The sequence below is a fragment of the Rhamphochromis sp. 'chilingali' genome (assembly GCF_963969265.1).
Source record: "Rhamphochromis sp. 'chilingali' genome assembly, chromosome: 4".
In the NCBI taxonomy this organism is placed as follows: domain Eukaryota; kingdom Metazoa; phylum Chordata; class Actinopteri; order Cichliformes; family Cichlidae; genus Rhamphochromis; species Rhamphochromis sp. 'chilingali'.
This window is the reverse complement of record NC_137948.1, coordinates 11,224,585-11,249,873: the sequence shown is the minus strand read 5'-3', so window position 1 is coordinate 11,249,873 and position 25,289 is coordinate 11,224,585. Positions and strand designations below refer to the sequence as shown.

The 25,289-nt window shown below is 37.6% G+C and overlaps 1 protein-coding gene across 1 annotated transcript in view; it reads right to left on the bottom strand.

Annotated features, from left to right (window-relative positions):
• Window positions 1–13,573: 13,573 nt before the first annotated feature.
• LOC308394929 (complement C3-like) overlaps window positions 13,574–25,289 on the bottom strand; it is a gene marked incomplete at its 5' end in the record, with an annotated part of 33,378 nt that continues 21,662 nt past the window's right edge. The window contains 27 exons of the mRNA XM_080879543.1: window positions 13,574–13,735; window positions 13,931–14,071; window positions 14,501–14,588; window positions 14,678–14,770; window positions 15,619–15,708; window positions 16,578–16,680; window positions 16,784–16,873; window positions 16,969–17,059; window positions 17,173–17,215; window positions 17,334–17,415; window positions 17,539–17,601; window positions 17,888–18,043; window positions 18,155–18,232; window positions 18,760–18,845; window positions 19,828–19,978; window positions 20,425–20,520; window positions 20,686–20,845; window positions 20,986–21,061; window positions 21,211–21,417; window positions 21,564–21,653; window positions 21,741–21,804; window positions 22,978–23,178; window positions 23,561–23,700; window positions 23,796–23,884; window positions 24,475–24,595; window positions 24,689–24,871; window positions 25,129–25,197. Of these exons, the coding sequence (XP_080735669.1) occupies window positions 13,594–13,735; window positions 13,931–14,071; window positions 14,501–14,588; window positions 14,678–14,770; window positions 15,619–15,708; window positions 16,578–16,680; window positions 16,784–16,873; window positions 16,969–17,059; window positions 17,173–17,215; window positions 17,334–17,415; window positions 17,539–17,601; window positions 17,888–18,043; window positions 18,155–18,232; window positions 18,760–18,845; window positions 19,828–19,978; window positions 20,425–20,520; window positions 20,686–20,845; window positions 20,986–21,061; window positions 21,211–21,417; window positions 21,564–21,653; window positions 21,741–21,804; window positions 22,978–23,178; window positions 23,561–23,700; window positions 23,796–23,884; window positions 24,475–24,595; window positions 24,689–24,871; window positions 25,129–25,197 (2,993 nt within the window). The 3' untranslated portion in view covers window positions 13,574–13,593. The remainder of the gene's footprint in view (window positions 13,736–13,930; window positions 14,072–14,500; window positions 14,589–14,677; window positions 14,771–15,618; window positions 15,709–16,577; window positions 16,681–16,783; window positions 16,874–16,968; window positions 17,060–17,172; window positions 17,216–17,333; window positions 17,416–17,538; window positions 17,602–17,887; window positions 18,044–18,154; window positions 18,233–18,759; window positions 18,846–19,827; window positions 19,979–20,424; window positions 20,521–20,685; window positions 20,846–20,985; window positions 21,062–21,210; window positions 21,418–21,563; window positions 21,654–21,740; window positions 21,805–22,977; window positions 23,179–23,560; window positions 23,701–23,795; window positions 23,885–24,474; window positions 24,596–24,688; window positions 24,872–25,128; window positions 25,198–25,289) is intronic.

Below are 25,289 nucleotides of genomic sequence, written 5' to 3'. Positions count from 1 at the left end.
AATCGCGCCGCCGCGTTTTGCACTAACTGCAGGCGTGACAAGGTGCCCGACCCGACCCCTATTAAAAGGGAATTACAATAGTCCAGACGTGAGGTGATAAAAGCATGAATAAGAGTTTCCAAATTGGGTTTGGAAAGGAAAGGCTTAACCTTCGACAGGCGTCTGAGGTGATAAAAAGCTGATTTTACCACCCCACTTACATGACCTTCAAAAGTAAGCGCAGAATCAAGTTTAACACCAAGATTAGTGACTGAACTTTTCAGATGAGAGGTCAAATCACCAAAATCACCAATAGAGTGAATTCACAGACTCCGCCCCCAGCACGGCTCCAATCGAAGCTGAAGTGAAGCCGTTTCAGAACATTTTGCTCTACATATTTGAGTTGTTTGCCATGCTTGGTAAGTCATTTTTTCAAAGATTGTTTCAATTATTATTATGAGCTTTTACTTCTGTGGCTCTTTGGAGTTGAGACAAAGCTGTGTGAAAGGCATTAGCCATGTTGCTCGGTGATAGCATAATATTCTGTTTTAGCTAGCTGAAAGGTATTGTTTGCAGGCAAATACCACAGCCTTGAAAAAAGCTTGCATGTGAATTTTCAGTCAAACTTTTGGTCAAATACACCTAAAACAATGTGTAGAATGTGAAATGTTGGTATAATGGTGCTACTTGAAGCCTGAAACCGATCGCCCATAAAAAAATAAAAAAAATAATAAAAAAAATAAAAAAAACACGAGCAAACAGCAGTAGCTGACGTCCTGACTGGATTCTACGTTAGCATAGATCCCTCCAGAGTTTTGTGCACACGGTTTAGGTAAAAATGAAAAAGGTTGAGGTTTTACATTTAGTTCAGTATTACCTGTTGCCTGTGTCCTTGTCTTTTGGGAAAATACTTTACACAAGTAATGGCTCAAAGAGGATTCCTTTTTTTTTTTTTTTTTTTTTTTTTTTTACTGTGCTGCAATTGTTTACTGGATTATTTGTGCCATTAATTAGTGTCAACTAATTTTTATTCAATCTCCACACAGGATATGCTTGTGAAGATGGAATATGGGGGAGAGCAGAAGTGCGCTGAAGTTCCACAAAGGGATGAATGAAGGACATGCATATTGTATTGAAGAAATAAGTGATGAGAATGCTGTTATTTGCATTTACCATGTCAGACCTTTTGAGAAACAAAATTCTAATGAAAGTGAGAATATGTATACTGTTACATCTTTCAGAAAATGTTTTGAAATTGTGGTGCACAGTTCAGAATAAATGTTTTTCAAAAACCATTGCATCTTTTTAGTAAATGTTTATTTCCAAAAGAAATTTCTAGAAGTTCAGAACAGTAAAATTCCTGCTTTTTAGAATGAATTAGAAGATAACTCTTACGTAGTTAAACTAAAATACTCTTTGAGAGTTAATATATAAACTCTTAACACCAAGTGTTAAATTATCAACTCCAGACAGATTTGGTGTTTAACACTAAATCAGAGTTAACGTACCAACTCTCCAAAAAGAGTTAAATTAACACTCTCTGGTGTGGACCCATATAGACACTTTAATAGTGTTGAAATCAAATCCGACAGTGTTAATTTGGACATGCTGGATTTGCTGTGTATGAAAAACATTAATAATTGCTGAAATAATTATTTTTAATTAAAAATTAAAGATGAATTATTATTTTTATCTATTTATTTATTGTATAAAGGTTTTATGGACAAATACTTTCAAAAAAAGTATTTACCGGCTGTTTTCCCATGTGACTCTTCTTGATTATGTGATCTATTGATTATCTTGAATAAAGTCCAAAACTAAATCAATACATCTTTTCATCATGCTTCTGGAGTCTATTTGCTTTGTCTGGCGTAATGCACCACTGTGCAAACTCTGGACAAAGTTTAGGACAACTTCTTGTCATCACTTTAAATACCAGATTACCTTGACTTATGTTACATAAGCTGCAGACCTGGCTGCAGCTTCTCATTACACAAAATAACAAATAAAATTAAGTTAGCATTAAAGTTAGTTGGACTGTGGTTTCATTAATAATATTTTTTTTCCATAAGTTTTTCCTCATTCCTTTTCCTTCAAATACCACCCATGCCTTCTTGCTTAAAAAAGAATGTGAAACTATGCAAAATAAAATAATATATTCATGCAAAAATTCAATTCGATTCAATTCAATTCAATTCAATGCAATTAAACCTTCTGCACACATCCAAGATAACATTGGCTTTGTTTTGCATGAATTAATTCAACCTCACTGGGAATGTGTAAAAGTACAGCAGGTCTACTTACAATGGAGCTCCATCAGCCACAGAAGTGAGAGAAACAAAGGCCAGAGAGGCCAGCAGCAGCAGAGTCCTCCTCATTATCCCGACCCTTTTCTGCTGCTAAAGTAAACCGTGGCCGTGCAGCATCCTTCACTGTAAAAAGAATAACCCTATTCAAATTAAAAAAAATGATGTCCAGTTGTCACATCCAAAATATTTGGCTTTATAGAATCCAAATTGAGTCACTTGATATGACCTGATACTTTTATGTTGATATAAACAATATTACTAGACTTGACTGAAACGTTAAATTTTGCATTGATCCAAATTGATTACATAGAACCATATTTTAATTATTGAACCAAGCTAATATATTGAAATTTAACCAACCTAATGTATTCACATCGAACCAAATTAACATGAACTAATATGTTTGTGTTGAAGCCAGGTAATTGATTTACATATATTCAAACTATATTTTTTACATTTCATTTTATTTCAGTTCAAAAATGCTCTGCATTTCCTATAAAAAACAAGACAGTTGGCCAACCAATTATTTCAAAATTATTTATTGTTCCAAACCATTTTAACTATAATCAATAGAGAGGATTAGTAATATACAGATTTAGTGCTACGGCAGAAATGATTAGAGAAATGTTTGTTTTATAAAACCTGCAATCTTTTGAAAACCAGTATAAAACCTGCAACCTGTCTAAAACTGGCATAAAACCATTATAAAAACTCTTTTTAAACCAATTTGCAAGTACTCAAAAATGTTTATATGTGCACTGTGCCTGTACAATGTAAAAAAAAAAAAAAAAAATCTACACATGTATCAATGAAATCAACTTAAATCTCCCTTTCAAATGGGTGTTCTTATAAATTTTGAATGTAGAATACCACTGCAGGCCAACCAAGCAAAATAACCAAGCACACATACACATGCATGTGCACATACACATGCACACATGCATGCAAACACACTACTGTGCAGTGTTAAGTTCACAATTAAGTTTGCGAATCTTAGAGGTCATCTTGTTAAAGTCAAGCTCCATCATAATCTTTTGAAGAGCCTCAAAGGTGAACCTGAATCCTCGTGGATATTCCATATTAAGAGCATAACAGAGTCCAAAGACCATTGCCACTCCAGCTGCCACAGAAGGCAACTCATTCAGGACTTCCACACCATCAATGATTATCCCGATGTCTCGAGGCTGATGTAGGAGGCTTGAGTTGTCCCTGAAGACGAAGAGTGCCATGGTGGTTACTCTGCAGCTCTTCCTCAGCTTCATCTTTCTGGGATATCTTGAGGTAAAATATGGAACAAAATGTACAAGTGAAGAACTGAAGTCTGGCACACCTGATAAATCTTTGACCATAATAAACTACTATTTTGATAGTTGTTTGGTCACAGACTATTAGAACAATTATTTGACTAATCAGATTGTGAATTGCATAATCATTAAATTAAATCAATGGTGGAACATTTTCATAAATGTTCCACAAAGCCCAAGAAAAAAAAAGAGAAAACAATACAGAACCCTAAGATATTAACTTGATGAGTTGATTAATCGTTGCTGTCCTACATTAATCACTGCATTTAATAGCAGAGTTGTCAAATTTACATCAAGAGACTGCATCTCATGTAGAGACAGAACAGATATGGACATACCATGTATTCTTTTATCAAGTCCTCAACACATCAGCAAGGTGAATGAGAGGATAATGAGGGAGAGTCTAGATTATTATGAAATGTTTAAAAAGGATGTGCAGTGTAAATGCAAAATGATACCTGTTCAGATTAAATGAAAATGTATGCTTCAGCCATGGAATGGATGGAGCGATCTGTGGTTCTGAAAGCATACAGAAAAAAAAGAATAATGTTACTTCTCTATAAAACACATTACATAGAAAAACCAAGAAATACGTAACATGACATACCAAACAGTCTACAGACCAGCCATTAGCGACTAAGTTTGGCATAGGGTCAATTTTTTGCTGTTAAAATTACAATTTCTTCAGAAAATGCACATTTTTCCGAGCCGCGCCTGAAAGTCAATTGAAGGAATTAGTCTTATGTCATTGATCTTATATGCTGGCATGTTATTTCTGTCTCTAAATCATGCACATTAATAATTATCTTTTGCGCTCGGTGTACACACACATAACACACAGATATTTATATGAAGAGAGACAAACGTGCGCGCACAAACACAAGCTTGTGTCTAGAAACCGCGAGCTCACCAGAAAAATTCAAACGAAGCGGAGCACGGAGTTATACTATGAATGTTATGAACTATGAACTTATGCTAGCTAGCTTTATCCACCACCGATGCATCGTGGTAACGCTAGCTAGTTAGGCAAAAAGCCGTTTTTTACCAGTATACTAACTTGTATTCCCGACTGTGATGGTCGGTTTCTGGTAACCAGTTCTAACGTTGCGCAGGATAGCTAGCTAGCTTATAGCTAGCAGCTACAATCATGCAAAAATTAGGGGTGGCTGTCGACCCAGCTTAAATGGGGTTATTTTCTGCAATTTTGGCAATACAAATTATAAAAGCTTTTGTAACACACTTGGCTTTACTTACGTTTATTTTCAGATGAAATTAATCAAAGATGTGACATGATGTTTCCAGCAGCCATGCAGAATAAAAATGGGTCCCGGTCTATTTCTGGTGGGCGTGTTCAAGTGCAAATCACTTTGACTCAAATTAAAGATATTATCTGTTCAACATGAAAAGAAATATATGTTTTGAGAGAAATCAAAAACTTTGCGTTGTGTCCTTTGTACAGATATTTAGTTTCATCCAAATCAAAAGTGGTATTTTAAAATGCAAAAAGAAAGGGTTTCACAATCAAATCAATGATTTTATTCTGTTTTGAATGGCACTTATTAGATTGAATGAATGACTGCATGTTAGACTTTTTTCAGTGTTCTTTTATTCACTAACCTCCCTCCTAGTGCACTCCCACAAAATGTCTATTCATCCTCTTTCCAATCACACGTACACACAATTTCCCAGCAGCAGGTTGGGAAACAGTTTAGTCCTGATAAATATTATCTCTTCTCTAAAGAAACAAGTAAACACTGGAAAATCAATAAAGGTTTTTTTTGGGGGGTTTTTTGTGTATGTAAAAATTGTAAAAATTATGTAAAAATGATCAGACAAGTGGTCTGATCAAAACATATTGAGTAACTTTACATGACGTATTTGGCTGGGATTTTTGAAGTTTAAGCAGCAGGGATTTTTTTTTTACAGTAAAATCCTGATGCCAATATCTTGTATTTTAGGATTTCAATGACAGGGAAAGAAAAGAAAGCAAAAGGGATCCTGCCTTTACCCTCAGAACAAACTTATTCTTCTCTGTGCCACATTAACCAAGGGCATAGAGCACTGTTAATGATCCTCCAAAATGCTTATCAATTAAAGGTGGTGGCATTTATATAATGGTCAGTTGATACTACGCTGTAAAATCTAATTAGTTCACAGAACTCAAAAAACTATGCAAACTAATGATGGTAAATTTGATTCTTTTTACTGAATCGAGTTTTAATGAGTCACTCACCAAAGTGAATCGAGTTTTTTGAGTCATTTGATTCACTGAGTCAGTCAACCAGAGAGTGCAAAAAATGTACATTTTCACTCGAACTTAATTTGTTTCTCTTTTCATGTAAATCCTACTGCTAAGATGAATGATTCTAAAAGAAAACAACTATTTTATAGAGCAAAAAAAAGCAAAAACATTTCTAAAATTAAGCAATTTCCTATCAAAATTGCTTAATAAACATTTATTTATTTATTTTTTATTTTAATATATTTAAATTTTTTATTTTATTAGTATTTTCCTTAAATGTGTTAAATATATATTTTCTCATCTAAATGTCCACTGAGCTGTGAGCCAGGGGGCGGTAATGCGCCTTAACATTGGTTGCCAACCAAGAAGAAGAAGAAGCTGTGAGCCAGGAGGGAGGGGATGAGTGAGTGAGTGATTCGTTCGCTCTATGATTCAGCACAGGAGGGAGGGGGTGAGCGAGTCCTGAGTGATTCGCTTACGATTCAGCACAGGAAGTGAGGGGGTGAGTAGCTCAAATGTGCTGTTATCATGTTAGCAGAGCGATGCTACTGTGAACCGAGGAGCTATTTTCTTGATGTGAGCTTCTACTCAGGGTTTTTTCTTCCAGTTCAGAGCAGAAATTTTTTTGTTACGATACTGGATGTTGTGTTTTTCTCACCAATTTTAATTATTGCTATTTAATTATAGTTATTTAATTATTTAATTATATTTAATAATTGGGGCGACCGTGGCTCAGGGGGGTAGGGAAGCGTATCTGTAACCGGAAGGTCGGCGGTTCGATCCCCGGGCTCTCTGTCCTGGTCGTTGTCTCCTTGGGCAAGACACTTTACCCTGCCGCCTACTGGTGTTGGCCAGAGGGGCCGATGGTGCAATATGGCAGCCTCGCTTCTGTCAGTCTGCCCCAGGGCAGCTGTGGCTACAACTGTAGCTTGCCTCCACCAGTGTGTGAATGTGAGAGTGAATGAATAGTGGCATTGTAAAGCGCTTTGGGTGCCTTGAAAAGCGCTATATAAATCCAATCCATTATTATTATTATTATTATTATTATAGCATTGCTGCTAACAGCAACAGGGATGAGTCAGTGAGTCAGTTGGGCTTGTGAATCATGATTCATGAGTCAGTAAAGTGATTCTCGAGTATTGAACGATTCGTTCATGATTCGCGCATGACTAAGGCAAACTTGGTGCCTCAAAAAAATTGAGTAAAGTTTTACTTAAGATGATTAAGCTAGGGCAACTTACCCAATTTGAGTACACTGTACAGTCTCATTAGTTCCCAGAACTCAAAAAAAATATGCAAACTCGTTGCCTCAAAAAAATTGAGTAAAGTTTCCTTAAGATGACTAAGTTAGGGCAACTTATTCATTGCAAGTATGCAGTATTAAGAATAACTTGATATTCTTGGGAGAGTCATAGGAGAGGTGGAGAATAAACTTAACCTGGGTGTCTACTGTCTTGTGCAGTCTGGGAGATGATTGAATGTTAGGGTGGGTACAGTTTCTTCTGCGGTGGGGTCGGGTGGGCTGCCCCGGGTCCTGTGGGGCTGGGCGGTCCTGGTGTTGTGTTTAGTATGTTGCTCTGCTTCTTTTGCTTGTTTTCTCTTTTTTCTCTCTCAACAGGTGATCCAGGAGATTTTTTCTCGTCTTTCTCTTTTTAAGTGCCCTTTCTCACTGTCCCCCTTCCCTTCTGTTTTTCTTTTCCTTCATCTTTCTTTCTCCCTTTCCTATCCCTCACTCATGTCTGTCCCGTCTGTAACAACTGAAAATAAAATCAAATAAATAATAACAACAAAGGTTGATCAAATGGACCAATACGGCAAGGCCGTGATGATCCATTTGGCAAAGTAAATCCATTGGGTATCCTTGCTGGTCTTCAGACAACAATTCTGACGGCTAAAGAACCAAATGGGACAGGCAAAAAAAAAAAAAAAGAATAACTTGATATTTCTGACAGTACAATACTAATTATTTACCTACTGACAAACATTTCAAGTTCAACTAAATGAAAAAACAATTTGTGGTAACCTGAATATGATTAACAATAATTAACAACACTTTTTGTAATGATGTTAAAATAAGCCCAACTTTAATTTTCAAATGCAAAAAAGCTTAACAGCCAACATACTGGACACTGTTCTCTTGAACAACAAACAATTACATTGCCATCACTGTTATAATCTTACAATGAAACAAAGTCTCAGATTTAATTATTCTGAAAATAAGTTTAGGCCTACCACAAGTGTGTTTTGTACTTACTTATATAATGAAAATAAAACATATTTATTGTTCTGTCACAAATGCAGTCTAATTTAAACACCGCATTTGTTTTTCATTCCAACACAGGAGCTGGAATGTTGTATTATTTTAAGGATGCCTTGTTTCCAGTCCAGGCATTACTGCCTGAATGACTGTCATGGATCGAGGTGATGCAAATGTAAGTGCAGAAGAAAGTCTTTAACTTCCCTTAGGTACAGTGGCAGTGGATGTGGGTTGGAGATGCAATGAGCTTGAACCTGCAGGCGGCCATCTTTACAAGTACGAATTTTGCAAAAAAGTGCCCCTCTGTCAGCCAAACACATCTGTTCTCTGATTGGATTGTTACATTTGTGATTGACATGACATTGACCAATCAGATAAAAGGAAGAAAAATAGGGTCAAAATTCGTACTTGTGACTTGCAGGTTTTTTTTTTTGGCTAAGTCCACAAACAAATCTTTTTTACACACACACAAATTCTTTTTACACATACAAATCCTGATTTACAAATACAAAATTTTGAGCCCATACACAGGTAACTCCTGGCATATCGTTTTCAACCCCCCTGTGGTCTTTTGCCATTCAGGTTAAACATGATATATATAGTTAGTTAGTCGTGGCTATGGATTGAAAATACCCCCCAAACCCCACCCCTAACAGCTGCACCTCCTGAAAAATTTTGCCTGGCTCTTATCTCACTTTTTTTTATTTCAAACAATCAACAGAAAATTTCGCAGACATATTTTTATATAAGGTTTTTAAGGCTGTGGTGTTCATTTTCAAGTAACATGAGCCCAGCGGCAGAGGGAGTATTCGCCCAGGGCGCCAAACAGGCTAGGACCACCACTGGACTCACCTTCACTGCATCTACAATCATGCCTCACTGGCTTAAAACCTGTGCGCTGCTTGTGCTGTTGTTGTTTTTGGTGTTGATGTGTACAGCTGGCAGCAGGAGGGCTTTGAATGTAGGCTACTGTTACAGCAACCGGGTGATCACTGTAAGGGTGGACAGCACGCAGCTTGGTCGAGGTTGAGGTGCGCGGGGGTCCTGCCTGAGGGCAGCATGCTGTCCGCTTCGGCACGCAGGCTGCATGGTCCTGCGATCTTTTTTTCTTTGGTAATCTGAAGTGCACGCAAACCAGTAAACAAATTAAAACAAATACCGTTGATAAACTATAATATAAAAATTACAATAAAAATTCTCAACAACAAAAACAATTGGTAAAAATATAATTAATATGTAAACAACTTAATAACCCCCAAAGTGTCTAAGCCACGTGACGTGTCAGTGCAACACCGAAACATAAGGGGGGGGGGGAGCAAAGCGTGCCTGCTCTCCGCTGACGCAGGAGCGGCGAGTCCAGCGACCTGGCTGTTTCGTTTTTGCCGAAAGCACAGCATAGCAAACAAGCAGAACTAGAAAGTAAAGAATTGATCTAACCAGGCTAGTATCGATCCGATACCGATCCCGACTTGGGATCCATACTATCGATATTTGGATCGATCCGCCCACCACTACCTCCCGCACTGAGAAGCAAAATTTCCAGCTTACTTAGTTTTTCTAAGTTAAGACAACACAAATAAATTGAGTTGATCAGCGGTTTTGCATAAAAAGTACCGGTAACTTACTTAAATTTACTTCTAATAATAAATTGATTAAAAAATGAGTTCAGCCTACTTAATATTTTTAATTAAACACAATATTAGGTTTTACAGTGTATGGAGTATATACTGTCGAATATTCTTTTCTTTTCTGTTTTTTAACAACTCATGTTATTGTTCTGTCTCATTTGAATCAAAATATACACCAGTATGTAAAGGTAATCAGACAAGATTAAATTGTCTGTATGTAATCAATTATTGTAAATGTAAATGCTATCAGGAAATGATCAGACAAGAGAGGGTTTTCAGGAAACACTGTTAAATGTTCAGTTTCTATGCCATATTTTAAAACAAGATCTAGAGTGCGATTAAAGTGGTGGGTGGGTTCTTTTACATTTCAAGAGAAGCCAATTGAGTCTAACAACTATGGAAGACCATTTCCGCCACAAAAAAAAAAATCCATAGCTTGAAATTTCGAGTTATCTTTCTCAAAAATCCAACTTATTAACTGGACATTTTGAGAAAAGTAACCCGAATTTTTAAGTTAGCTCTGCCAATCAGTAATCTACGTGAATGATGCAATTTTCTTGTTACCCGGAAGGATATGCCGCAGAGGAATGCACACTCAAAACCGGATTGCAACAAACTGGAGCTTTCGAGAGTACATTTGCTGTAACGGCATGTGATTCAGCTAATAACACAAGGATTTCATCATTGGTGAAGCCACGCTGAAAATACTCAGCAATTTGTGGATTCATGACTGGCTGTAATACTGATAGCTTAGCATTTGTAGCTGAGGGCTTCAGCTTCCGGGTAGCAAGGAAATTACATCATTAACGTAGATTACTGATTGGCAGCGCTAACTCAAAATTTCGAGTTACTTTTCTCAAAATTCTGAATTAATTTCAAGTTAACAAAATTTATTAATTTAAAATTTTTTGAATTAACAAGTCGAAACTCAAAATTACGAGATATGGATACTTTTTTTTTTTAGTGGCAGAAACGGGCGTTCATAAATAACAGATTAAATGCTGTGTTGAGGCTGTCATTTTTAGCATCTACATGGATGTTAAAATCACCCACAATAATTATTTTATCTGAGCTGAGCACTAAATCAGATAAAAGTCTGAGAAATCCGACAGAGACTCTGTGTAAGGCCCAGGTGGATGATAGATGATCACAAATAATCAGAATCAGAAATACTTTATTAATCCCGAAGGAAATTATAGGTTACAGCAGGCAGCACGCTAATGGCGCATGCGCACTTACAAAGGAACCCTCCGACCAAACTTTATACAAACATCACATTGGGAAGACATGTCAGAGAGGTAGGCTGATAGGAAAAAACAATGAAAATACATAACATGAGGTGAGAGGAGGAGAAAAAAACTCCACTCAGACTGAGCTCCTAATGGGAGAACAGTTTGAGAACAGAAAAAAAACACCCCAGCACAAAAAGCACATGTCTGTCAATACACCATAGACCGCATGAAATGATGGTGGTTTTTCCTTTAGTGCGAACAACTGCATGTGAATTTCACAGCCTCTCTAGCAGTCCGACACTGGTCTCTCAATCTCCCATTGGAGAGCCGTGAGCTTCTCCAGGATGTTATCAATCTTGCTCTCAAAGAGCAAATTCTGAGAACTCACAACCACCGTGAGCTTCCCCAAGATGTTATCCAATTTTCGCTCAGAGGTCTTAGTCTGCGTGTTCACAGCAGCCTCAAGCTTCTCCAAGATCTTATCCATGCTGCATTCAATGAGCCCATTTTGAGAAGTCACGACTGTTAGAGTGAATTGTTAAATGTTTGTCATTTTTATGTTTACCATTTGTACATTGTTTTAACTCTGATGAAAGAAATTCCAATGTCCTTCCCCCCAGATTCTCGAGGTTTTAGGTGGGGGGCTGTAGTCTTTTATCAGACACATCCTTGTGCTTTTGATGTAAGCTTCCTGCGTTTACGACCCTTTGGTCAGCAGGAGGTCTGACACACACACACACACACACACACACACACACACACACACACACACACACACACACACACACACACACACATTCTTGCTTAGATACAGAAGTTCACACATATACATACAATGCCTTGTCTTAGAACCAAGGGGACGTGGCTTTGTTAAGACGTGTTTTGTGTGAACTGTCTCTCAATAAAAGGCAGCAGGAGGAGGTCAGATCTGGAGGTCATTTTCATGGTGGACACAGACGAGGCCTCCCTTGCGCAAATAATCGATCGATCGACTGTCTTGTTTTCTTCATGATGAATATGTCTCTAGAATTAGCGGGGCTTGTGGAAACACAGACCCTACAACGACTCGTCCCATCGCTTCAATCACAGCAGGCAGCCGTGTGGGGTTTTGAACAGCCAATTCCGCTTTCTTTAATCTTTGATAAGCCAGGGCCAAGCCAGCTCCGATCAGCAAGAACCCTGATATCATTGTTCCGAAAAGGTAGATGTCTTCAATGTCCTCGATCGACAGTCCCGCGAGACACACTGCCCTCCAGTTATGCCACCCGTCCATCATGTATCCGGCAGGGAACGCCCTCCAGGACACTCAGGCTCACCCGAGCCCAGGTTCCTCGTTGAGAGGAGGGTGTCAATTGCATTCAGGGACCAGTTGATCAAATCCATAATTCCTATTTTAGGTTTTAGAGAACAGACTGTGAGAGTGTTCCAGGGCAAGAGTAGAAAAGTAGACGAGACTAGACAAAGACACAAGAAGCCAAGCAGGGAAGATAAGGGTAGGGGAGAGGAGAAAAGTGCGACCGCCTTCCTCAAGAGCCAAAGAAGAATGTTTTTTGAGTTTTGCAACTGGGATGGACAAGGCTAAGCATCAGGCTTTCAAATGAATTAAAAGTCTGTCTTGGTCTTTGGTTGATTAACAGGCTGGTGAAAATTTGTCTGAAAATTAAAATAAATGTCATGAACCGAAGTTCAGTACACAAGCTGGACCCAGAAGCAGAGACAACACGGACAGGAGTACGAAAAATAAACTTTATTTCAACTAAAGGTGTCCCGGAAGGGTCAAAGGAAAACACGCGAGAAACTAGAAAAACCAAGGGACCAGGGGATGAGTTACGCAGGAACGCCGTAATCGGGACTGTGGGAGGCTGCAACAGAAAGAGGGAGAGAGTTACTGGGGAGCGGGGATAGCAGCATACGTGGGGGAGAGTATGAGTCTTACAGTCAAAGCGGGGCCGTGGGAGCGGGGGAGCTCCAGGAAAGTAGAGGTGATTGGTACCGGAGGCGATCCAAACTCCAGACGGGCAGGTGGCTCAAAAACACGCCGAGCTGTTACCTGAGCGCAAAGGAAAAGATTAGCGTTTGTTCAGGTAAATGAGGGTTTTCACAACCGCCTTCCCGTGGTTGTACGTTACCGCTGTGAGACGACTAACGGACTGGCGTGGAGCAGCTGGCTGGGCTGGATCAAATAGTCCTCCTGATAATCGCCTGAGATGGGATGCAGGTGTGGAGTTAACAGCCACACCCGTGGGCGTGGGCATCCCATCAGCTCCTTGGACACTGGGCCGCGGACCATGACAATAAATGCCAACATATTTTCTTATTTCTGCAGTTATACTAACTCAGTAATATTTCTATACATCCAACCTTTTTTCTTGTACTTATCAGGTTTATATGGAGGGCTGGGTGTTTTATCTCAAATGTTTTATTTTTTTGTTGTGCTTGTCATGGATTAGTAAAGTTTCAAATGCATTAAAAATTCGAGAAATTTATTAACCACCATAAACTTGAATAAACACAGAGCCAGTACCAAATTTTAATACATTTTAATCATTGCAGTAAAATGGTGAAACCCTTATAACAGTTGCTGTTTTACAGAAAATTGTAAAAACAGCAGAATAACAAGATTTGAAATGTTTTTTGTTTTACTAGTCGATGCAGCTCAAGACTGAGTATTGAATGACCATCTCCTCCAAGCCCAAGCAGGTATCCCGGTATTTGTCAGTCTGACACTCTTCTGCTGTAGGCCAATACTCAACCCAGGTTCTCTCACCAATTACGTACTCGAATCTGAAAAGAACAATTGAAAGAAAAATAGTGTTTGTGTGACCAATCAGCAAAATACAGAATAAAACAACTGTGATAAATATACACAGTTCAAGTTAATTACATTTATTCACTGAAGGTATGATTAATGAATAGAACTCTGAGATTAGTTTAAATATACACCACACACAAGCACAGCCAGACAAACAATATACTTACGTATTCTTTTTGTCATCTCGGTGAATATCTTTATCTGAGCCCATGATGAGGTAGGTTTTTCCTTGTTCCAGGCTTAAAGCTTCTCTGCAGTGTTGATAACTGAGAAATATGCGCTGTTTATTCAGTGGACCAACATCAAGACTCCCTGTAATTAAGATATGACAGTTGAGAGCAGTGATTTATGAATGACTGAATGTGTTGCTCAAGTTATAGTTAAACACAGTGCTGCTGTGTCCATATACATTCCTAGTTGTATCATCATAATACAGTATTATACAGATAATACTAGTATTTTGGCAATATGCTTGTGCTGAGTATTAAATGTTAAATGAGAAAATGGGTATCAGCAAGACAAGCCACACTGACTTACTGATAGTAAATGGTGTCAACCACTAAATGTACCGCTTAGTACAAAAGCAAGCAGCAGTTTTATAAAATGCTCGATTTGTCCTTCAAATTGCCTATTTTTTTGTGGCTATAATAGAAAATAACCATCACTGCTATCTTAATGCCACAAAAAACAACAACTAGTAATTTCTCTTAAAATAGACGTTTAAAGGACGTAGGTACTTGCCTTCTTTGATGGGGTCCAGCACTTTGACTTTGTGACTGTCTGTGGATAACTCTTCTACAACCTCTTCCACCAGCACTTTGTAAGCTGTGGGCAGCCAAAGTATAGTTTTTAGCTTTTTGCATTACTATATCCTATTAAATAAAACTAAATGTAACCCATTTATGTTTGTTTACCAAAGTCTACTTTGCTGGTCTCTGTACTTTCACAAAGCTTAGCTTGGCGGTCATCATTGGGGATTTTTTCCTTCTTCTGCATACTGCAGTTCTCTGTAAGTACACAATAGGGACAGGGTAAAAATGCAAAGCTAATGTATTCATGTGTGTTGATAGGTGACTGCAGGTATATGAAGGTCGAATATACTATTTAAATCTCATTTGCTAAAATAGGCGTCTTTTATAATTGTAGATTAGTGCATAGATCTAAAGTTACTAACAGCACAATAGCTAGTTATGAAGAACAAATGTACTTTCACAGGCCAGAATACTGCAGTGTGAAAGTATACCCAATGATTCAAAAGCTTGCAGAATCACCTTTAGCAGTAATAAGTATTTTTTTTTCTCTGAAATCAGTGTCTCACATCATTTGAGGAGTTTTAGGTTTGTGGGGATTTGCCCCTGTATAAGTCTATCATATTCCTGCCACAGCATTTCAAAGGGGTTAGGGTCTGGACATCGGTCCCAGCTATCCTGTTATAGATTTGCTGTGTGCTTGTGTTTTTGTTAAGAACCAGTTTTCACCATGCTTTAGCTGTTGGTCAGACAGCCTCCTATGCGACTCAGGAATACTTGGGGATACACAGGAGTCCATGATTGATTTTTCATAACTGTATGCCAAAAAGGCACTGTGACACAGGATCAGCATATCCACAGCTTCAGGTGCCTTCCACCCACCCTCAGGTTTAACCAGTTCATTGTCAGGAAGAACTTGCACCCAAACAAAACTACATAAAAAACACATTTGCTCAAAATTTGACTATAACAATGAAAGCTTTACTTTAATCACACTTCTAATGCTGTGTTCTGTACCATTTAAAGTTATAGAAAAATGCATGAAAACATTTTAATTACTGTTGTAAAATAAGGTTTTTTAATCACATGTATATGATTGTGTTTACCTTCAGCACATGTGCATATGTTATCTCTACAGAGCTGCAGTAGTTTTCCAGCTTCCCTCTCTGGATGGTAGAATTTCACACAGCGTGTTTCTGCAATAAAAAAGAAGGTATTTCTCTATTATTTTGTGACCGCTATGGTAGATATAACAATGTATATGGCAATGACAAATCACGCACACAAATGAACTTAAGTGACATCCCATTCTTAATCCATACGGTTTAATATGATGTCAACCCAACCTTTGCAGCTGTAACAGCTTCAACTCTTCTGGGATGCTTTCCACAAGGTTCAGGAGTGTGTTTATAGGAATTTTTGATCATTCTTCCCAAAGTGTATTTGTGAGGTCAGACGATGTTAGATGAAAAGGCCTAGTTTACATTCTCCATTTTAATTCATCCCAAACCTGTTCTATCAAGTTGAGGTCAAGACTCTGTGCAGGCCAGTACATGCTGCCTGTGTGTCTGTTCCAAGAAAGACCTCACCATTGTAACGGGCTGGCATTGTCTACCCATCCCCGCACATGTATGTACGGACAGAGTAAAGCAGTGGAAACCTGGCTTGTGTGGGCTTATGTTGCTAACGTCAAATAAAGGTCTGTTGTTTGATTTAACTGACTGGCTTTGAGTTATCTGGCTAACCTCCACACAGTATGCCCGCTGGACCTGCTAGCTGCTCCTTCCTCGCCAGACTGCTGTTACACCATGTCTTGATGGACCTTGCATTGTGCACTATAGTGCAAAACCGGTGTGTTGAAACATTCTCATCCCCAAACTGTTGCCACAAAGTTAGGAGTGCGAAATTGTCTTTTTTTAACTGGAACTCCTGACAAACAACCGAACTTTAGACTTGGCACAATGTAGTCAGAAAAGTACAGCTGCTCGGCAGACAGCAGTTTGCATGTCTAGGTGCTTATTGGAACACCTGAAGGTAACAAAGGTAAGATGTTTATAAAACTCACGTTCATAGTATTCATAGACAGATACGGCTGCGGGTTTTAAGACGCCCACCGGCATTTCCTGTTTGATCCTAAAAGCAATTTCCTCTGGTCGTGTGTGAGAAACCTGGGAATTGAAATACAGACACACACAAAAGTGAAAAACATAAATAAACACCAGGGTAAAGGGGAAAGGGGGGATAAGGAGAAAGATTGGTGTGATTTCCAACCTTGTCCAAGTAAATGATGAGTGAGCCTCTTTCTGACAGGACTTTGTTCATCTCATATTTTGATATGGTGCGGCCACGTCCTCTAGACAACTAGAGACACACAAAAAGACAAATTTTAAACATTAAGAGGTCTTATTTTTTCTTTAACTGTAACCACATAACTTAATGTGGGTGTCTCTTCTTACCAAATCCAGGTCTTTTGTTTCAACAGCAAAACCAGTTAGTAAGCCAATATCCAAGATTGACATGCCTGCATCACGATCCCTGTTCTTATACCTGTAGAGAGAATGATAAGAATGATTCAAATGACAGCAGAGTTAAATGGACGGGAACAAAAAAATCCAATTAAGCCAAAACTATTTCTAAAGTGTAGTTTACATTGTACTTACATGACCTCTATCCTAAGTTTGTATATCTTTTCAGTTGCATTCTCTGAAAGAATAAGGAAAAAGAAAAAATGAGCACAAACAAATAAAATGCCATAAACTGAAGCAAACAGATTTAATGAGATAAGTAAAATAAAAAGAGGAGATAAAGGACATCAAAGTACCTTCTACGAGATCCACTTTGAGGGTAAAATTCTGGCAGTCACTCTCCCGTTCTTTGGGCTTAGCGTAATACAGTGATACCAACTGTTGCATCAGAAAAAGTGTGTTTTTATATTGTGTGATAAATAAGTCTTTGTAATACTGTTCTTTTAAGGTTTAAAAAGCCTTGTCTAGGATTCTGAAATGATCAACTAACAGATAACTTACTGTCACTGTTGCTTCTCCTGTTCCCCTAGCAGTCACTGTGATGTCCTGGTTTATATCGTTAATCTGTTGGGATTAATATGTACAAACACACAAAGATGTGTTTGTACATATTATGAGAAAAAAAACAGAGATAAGCTCACTTTGCTCCCACCGACTGAATTTAAATTGCATTGAATGTCTGTTAGACAGGGAAAAAGGAAATAGACCAAAAAGCTTGCAGAGTGGTGAGATGGATTGCCAAAAAGACAGAAACACTAGCAGTACTGAGATTTATTTACTGCTAGAGGACATGTTTTCAGACTGACAAATTGTGCTACATGGTGACTGTGTTTGTGTTGCTTCTTCTCACCTTAGACGTTCTTGTGACATAGTGGTTGTTCTGATTGAAATTGTACTTTTCAGGTATCGACCTTCCTGGCAACTTGATGTCCACATTCAGATCGTACTGTGGTTCGTTAGCGTTGATCCAGTACTCTGCTACAGCTTGATAGACCATTATAGTAGCCTGGAGAGAAGAAAAGTGGGGGAGATAAAGAAAGGCAAAGGTTATAAGGTGGGATAATATATATAAAATATCTGCCTATGATATCTTGATTGACAGGAAGTTTTGTGTTACCTGAGTTGATCCATAGCCTCCTCCCACCTTCTGTTGTGTGTTGAACCATCTCACAACAGGTCTGGCATCTTCAAAGTTCTTTATTAAAACAGCACAAGACAAGAGTAGAGTTTTAAAATAAATTATGGAAAAACATTTTTCAAAGGTACTTCGGAGTTTTAGGCTTTCTGTAATTAAAGTCCAGTCCAGAAACTTGCCTAATGGAAGAAAACAGCAATGTTTTTCATAGTTCATAACAAAGCAATGTCTTATTTGTTTTCATTTGTGTTTGCACACAATAATAACACAACATAAAACTAAATGGAGAAATTTACATTAAATAAATGGTAATTCAAGTACTCTGGAATGGTATAAAAATGGTATTTTAATACTGTAGAATGAATTTTCAATGACCACATGTTGTTAGTGGGGTTAGGTTAATTGGAAATACTAAATTGAACATAGGTGTGAATGTGTGATTGAATGTGAGTGCGACTGGTTGTCCCATGTCTATGACCTGCCCAGGGTGAACCCTGCCTCTCACCCTAAGCTGGGTTAGGCTCCAGCGACCCTGAAAAGGATAAGCGGAAGCAAATGGATGGATGATATAATTTAGACATGCTCACCTGAGTCTTGACAAGAGCAAGAAGAGCATAAGCTGTGGTTTCCAAAGTGTAAATGCCCCCTCTAGGTACAGGCCAGTGAGATAGCTCTGACAGACACAATCACACAAGCACATTTTTATTACTATAATATATCTTGAACACATCTACCTCAGTAGTAAATTTGTGAATATAGTAAAAATGTGAAGATATATATCATCTCTGCCCCTGGTTGCACCTTAGTGAGTTTTTAAGAGAGAGAGTTTCCCCTGTAAAGAGAGTTCCTGTGGATCTGTAAATATTGCAACCATGGACACACTAACTGACAATTCCTTTTGTTGTCATCTTTGTTTGTAACTTTACTGTAAATAAACTCACTGTCGCTATCACTGAACCTGTTCTGATGTGACCCAAGATGAACTCACATCTTGAGTCCATTTTCACTATTAACAGTGTGGCGGAGGTGTGGTCCCGGGCGCGGCTGCAGGGGAGGAGTGGTGCAGTGGGCTCAACGGGGCGGTGCTGGAGATGCAGGGGAATACAGCTGATGGCGATTTGGACTGATGATGGTTTTCCTTCCCTTTTTATAGTGAGACGGAGAGGAGTGGAGGGAGAGGGAAATCAGCTGGGACCGACAGCTGTCAGACTATGTTCAGTCATAACCGGGGAAAACTATAAATAAATGTGGAATTTGGTTATAAAGACCTGTGTGTGTGTGTGTGTACCTGTGTGTAGTGCATTTCACAAACAACAATTAACGCCAAAAAAATTATTGTATTTTAGCCTATGGTTATGTGACCTGTATTAGAGAATGACAGGACAGCAATTTAAAAGCACTGAAAATACCAGACCATTCATTTAACTAAGACTTAGAAAAAAATCCTCATGAACATAGTACAGTTTTTACAACTGTTTTTTTTTTTTTGCAATTAACTGAAACAGTAAGGATCATAGTTTACATTTACTGATCTTGTAAACATTTATATAGTCTCAACTCTGTGTGTGTGTGTGTGTGTGTGTGTGTGTGTGTGTGTGTGTGTGTGTGTGTGTGTGTGTGTGTGTGTGTCTGTCTGCCTGTCTGTCTGTACAGACCTGGCGAAACAAACTTGTATAGGGTCTCTTTGTTCAATTTGTTTTCATTAGCCAGTGCATATGATGTCATAGCCACAGCATAAGGGTTGGTGACACTGGGCAGGCGCCTCTCCAGGTAGGCCACTGCTTTGTCTATACTGCCTGGGAGACTCTGGGCAGATGAAAAAAGGGAAAAAAAAGGCAGATAATGAGTGACAGGAAAACAAAACATAAAGAAATATAACATTACTATACTATCTTGGAATGTGGAGCATTTGTTCTTCGTCCTTTTGTGAGCCTCTCAAGTCTCATTAATTGAGAAAGTTAAAATTAGAAATTGGACCACTCAGTATAACATGAGCAATGCACCAGAATTAAGGCTTTTGTATATCCAAGTCATGAAGAGGTGTAGTCTGAATATTTTATGTTTTTATCAATCTATAATTTACAAGATCTTCATACAGACATGACCAGAGAACATGTTGGTGAGATTAATTGAATTCTGTCTGTTTTTGCTGGTCTGTGGTTTAAATCTTCAATGCAAGTGCAATAGAAAGTATCACCGTTTGATCCTTTTAGATACTTTGTAACAACAATGTTTGCAGGTGAAATACTCACATTGACAGTGTCGGAACATATTGAGCGTGACTCTTGCATTGCAATGAGGCAGAAAGCTGTCATGGAGGCGTCTGAATCTAAGCCGGCCACATCACCCTACAGATGAAGCACAAACATATTATTATTATTTCTAACAGAACTTTTTTTAATATTTATAAAAGCTGATTGGCAGTTGTATAACTGGTTTCTCATTTAGTTATAAGCCATTTTGTATTTTAAGTATAGATGAAGAACTGGTGTTGATAAAATCAGTGCACTCACATTCATTGTTGACTGCAATACAGGTGCAAATTCTTTGAAAACACCATCAGGTTGTTGTCCTCTGAGAATAAGGTACTTGACAGCATCACAGATCACATTATCTTGTATTGCAACCAGATGATGGGCCATTGCAAACACCTTGGCAACATAGGCAGTCAGCCTTATAGACAGGAAGAGGGGATACAATAGCTTAATATAATTTATTTGCCCTTACAATAAATTGGCTTTGCAAAATCAGAAATTAAAGCAGCATGTGCAAAATATTATGTATGAATTCATGGATGTTTGTGGGTGCCTCACCAGGTGCTAGCTGGGCGAGAAGGAAATGCAGCAAACGATCCATCATTTTTACGGAAGACCAACTCGTTTGTGTAACCTTGATGAAACAATTAAAGAAATAAAACAATCTTTTTACTTCACTGCTATTCAACTTGCATCTGACTCTTATCAATTAGAAACAATTTTGTGGAGCTTTGTGTGTTTATTGTGTTACCAAAGAATTTATGTACATCTGTGAGAGCCTACCAGTTTTTATATGTTGGAGAGCTTCATTACGTTTCTGAAAGCCCACAGTTTCCCATTGGTTGGTTTTGTCCAAATACAAGGTTGCAATAAGAGGCAGGGTCATTGACATCATGTTCTGCTCTCCACAGCCCGAGGGTTGTCTGATTAGAGTACCCATTGAGTTGCCGCCAATGGCATTCTCCACCAGCTGAGATACTTGTTCTCTCCCTGCATGCATACACATACAAAAAAGGTTCACAACACCCATTAAGGTAGTCAGTCCCGAATGTCAACAATAACAATATATAATAGAAGCTTCAGGGTGATATAGCCACTGAATCACATAAACTGCATAAATATTAAATATTTCTCACCTGTCACAGAGATCTGTGTGCTAGTAGGTGTGTTTGGAACCAAATCTTTCCTTTTAATTCCACTGTTAAGAACTTCGTTCTGTACACCATCTAAACAGAGAAAAAAAGGTTTTATTAAGGTGAAAATCAGTGTGTGACTGAATAATTAGAATCTAGCTTTTTAATAGATAAACTCACTTTCTCCTTTCTTAACAGGATCTAAAGTCACAATCTTTGGATGTTTAACCAGCACGCCCTCAGGCTGGAAAACAGACAAACATTGGAAGTCATCATTATTTTAGCAAAGAAAAGTGCAGTAGCTACAAAACAGGAAATAAATCCATAATTAAATTAAGTCCTCCACAGTTTGTCCTTCTAAGCCTAACTGCAGCCTTTATGACTAAACTCAGTTTAACTTTGCAGGCTTGATGTGTGAAGTGAACCTCTCTCGATGTGTGAGAGAAGTAGCCACAGCAGCAAAAATGCGAATGATGTTAGTAGTTAACTTACTATTGCAGCTATAAAATATGTACTTTGTAGTTGCAATAGATACTGAAAGTGTGCTGCTGAGAATAATTAAGTGACTGTAGTGGTTTACAATGTTATCATATGCACAGAGTATTTTTCCTTTAAATTCATAAAATATAACATTATCAATATTAATATGAAGCCAAAACCCTTTACAAAATCACAATATATAAACCACAAATACTGACTTAGCTTGAACTGTCAGCTCTGTTTAAATTTCAACTAAACTGTTATCCATTTTTATGCATAATTACTAAACAACATTTACATGTGACTGTAAATGTAACATTTCTCCCAAATGAATACAGTGAACGCATTTCAGTAATATATGTCAATATTGATGATGACCATGATTTTTAGAAGTAAAATATAAAAAATAAAACTGACCTACATTATCATAAGTAGTTTTTCTTTTGGCTAGGTTTTGTCAGTTTGCTGTTCAGTACTGATTGGAGTACTGTACTGGTTCTTCATCTTCCTATAGTCACACTTTAACTAAAATCCTTTTTTTACAAAATAGACACAAAAACAAGCAATGAACTAAAAATGCATTTGATGAGTATGATTATTGTTAATATTTTGATCATTTCTAAGATTATTAAGGGACATTCTTTTGGCAGTGATAATCATGTAGTATTAGAAGAAAAGTTCAGCACATATTGTTAGTCTACAAAATTATCAGTCTGATGTTTGGTCTGGGATTGAGCCAGACTCCAGTTATTGTTTCTGTCTGTTCCTTTTTGTGCCTAAACCTCAACAAACAATAACTTTCAAATTATTTTATTACTACCAATTTTAAATGGCCTTTTCACATTCAGATAAGAAAAAACATTTTTGTTTTATTTAATAGGGAATTGATAACGAACATATTTTTGGGCATCCAAATAGCAAACATTGGTTTTCTTACCACCACCCGCAACATCTTCATGACTCCATCATTGAGATATGAGTCCTTAACAGCTGCTTTAACCTCAATGTGCCGTTCTCCCTCCTTCATGGGAATAATGACAAAAGGTACAGATCGTGTGGTCTCGGGCCCAACAGTGACCTCCTGGCGTTTGGAAGCTGAACTGCACACATGCTCCTCCTCAGTCAAATCGACACGTACCTTTATAAAAGAAAAAGAGCAATGACAAAGTTGGAGAAGAGATTAAAACGTTGTATTTCAAACTGGAAGAATACAAAGATCATGAATAAATACAGAGATTTTTAAGCATTCCTTTAACTTTCTGCAATTTCATTTCTCCTTATTTATATAAAACTAAGTTAATAAACTCAACATGAAAAAGGGATTGTACTCTTCAATTTTAGTTGATGATAAACGAAATATGATAAGCCAACCTTAACTAAGGAAATGTATTCACCCTGGCAAGTGAAAATGAAAATGATTTTGAGAACACAACATGAAAATGCACATGATAAACTCACAAGATGACACTTTTGGACACCACTGTGTTTCAGTTCAGTAATTACTGTGGTTCTGTACTTACAGTGATTTGATCAGGGCTGTAGTTGTGGAGAATTGCTTTAATTTCTATCTGCTCTCCACGGACAGCAGAATAAGGCAGCCTGAGATCAATGAAGAAATCCTTCTTGACAATGACTTCAAATGGATCACCCACACAGATTCCTTAAAGAAAATATGCAGAAAAGAATGACATTTTAAAAAAAAAAAAAGTAAAGGGAAGGCGAAAAAAAAACATATTTTAGTCACTGAATCCTCACCGTGAGTTCTTGACAGACTGATGCCGGTGAACTGCCAGGTTGTGATTGAATCTGGCAAAGTAACATTTTTCACAAATGATGTGGTGTCGCTGAAACAGAGAAAAATGTTTACAGTCTGAGAGATAGCTTAAGATGTAGCTTCTACCTGCAGGCGATACGGTCTCTCAATCACACCACCACACAGTACTGACCCACACATACAGTTCTTACACACACACTGGACATTCTGGACATTGTTTTCACTTCATCACTTAAATCACTTTAAGCATATTTGCACTGCACAAGACATAATGTGGATTGCACAACACTGGTCACTACATTCTTCATTTCCAGTTAATACTTGTACAGCTGCTGTTATTGTGTATATATTTATTTATATTTCTTCATACATTCTTATATAGTTCTATATTGTGTATTTTCTTGTACAGTTATTTTATTTTCAACTTTAATTTATATATTTTATCTTATTCTTTCCTAGTTAAATTTACCCTTTTTAATTTTTCATATTTATTTCCTATCTTATTCATAGCCTTTTCCTTTTTTGTTTTCTTTAGGTCACGAGCAGTTGTCCAAGCATTTCACTACATATCGTACTGTGTATGACTGTGTACGTGACAAATAAAATTTGAATTTGAATTTGAATTTCATTTGTATGTGTTTGTGATTTACAGTGACTCACCAGTTAGGTGTGTTTCTAGGGCAAGGAGGCAATTTGATATCAGACCAGAGCCAACTTTCTGAGAAATTGGTGCGAGTAACAATATCATTGCTGTCCATAAAACTGTTGTCTTCTCCTTCACCTGGATTTTGATTAAAAATGATATAATTTTGTGAATTTTATGACAGGTAGTATGAATGAGATAACCCCTTCCCATTTTGTTTCCATCTCTTACTGCGAGCCAGTTTGAGGTCTTCCTCCCTCTTCTCTGCTCGAAGAGTTTCCACTGCCTTGCAGCAGCGCAGGAAAGCATCACGGCAGCCTTGACCATCAACAATGTACTTGCTGCGGACCTCACAGGTGGATGAAAGGAGGGTTTCCTTCATGCCATCCAGACAACACTCAGATTCTACTGGGTCTGTATAATTTTTTTAATGAAAACAGAGACGGTTTTAGAAGAAAGTATAGGAACTCTGTTTTACTGTAAAATTAAAAACATATATTTTTAAATATGTCTTTTTGTGAACAGAAAATCTTGTAATGAAGTCAAAAGCGTAAAAAAAATACGTATGACTAATACATAGCCTGTCAAAATTAAAAACAGTGATATGTGTGAAATTATGAATTAATATGTAGTTATTTATGTAAAATATATATTTATATGTATATACTTACATAAGCTGCTTCTGACATCCATTACAGCAGCGTTGTGTTTCTTTCTGTTCACAGGCTGGCATTTAATTTCTGTAAAATGCAACACAGACAAAATATATCATATGAAACAAGCCTGAAACTGAATTTGGTTTTTGTGTTACTAAAATAGGAAGAATATAACA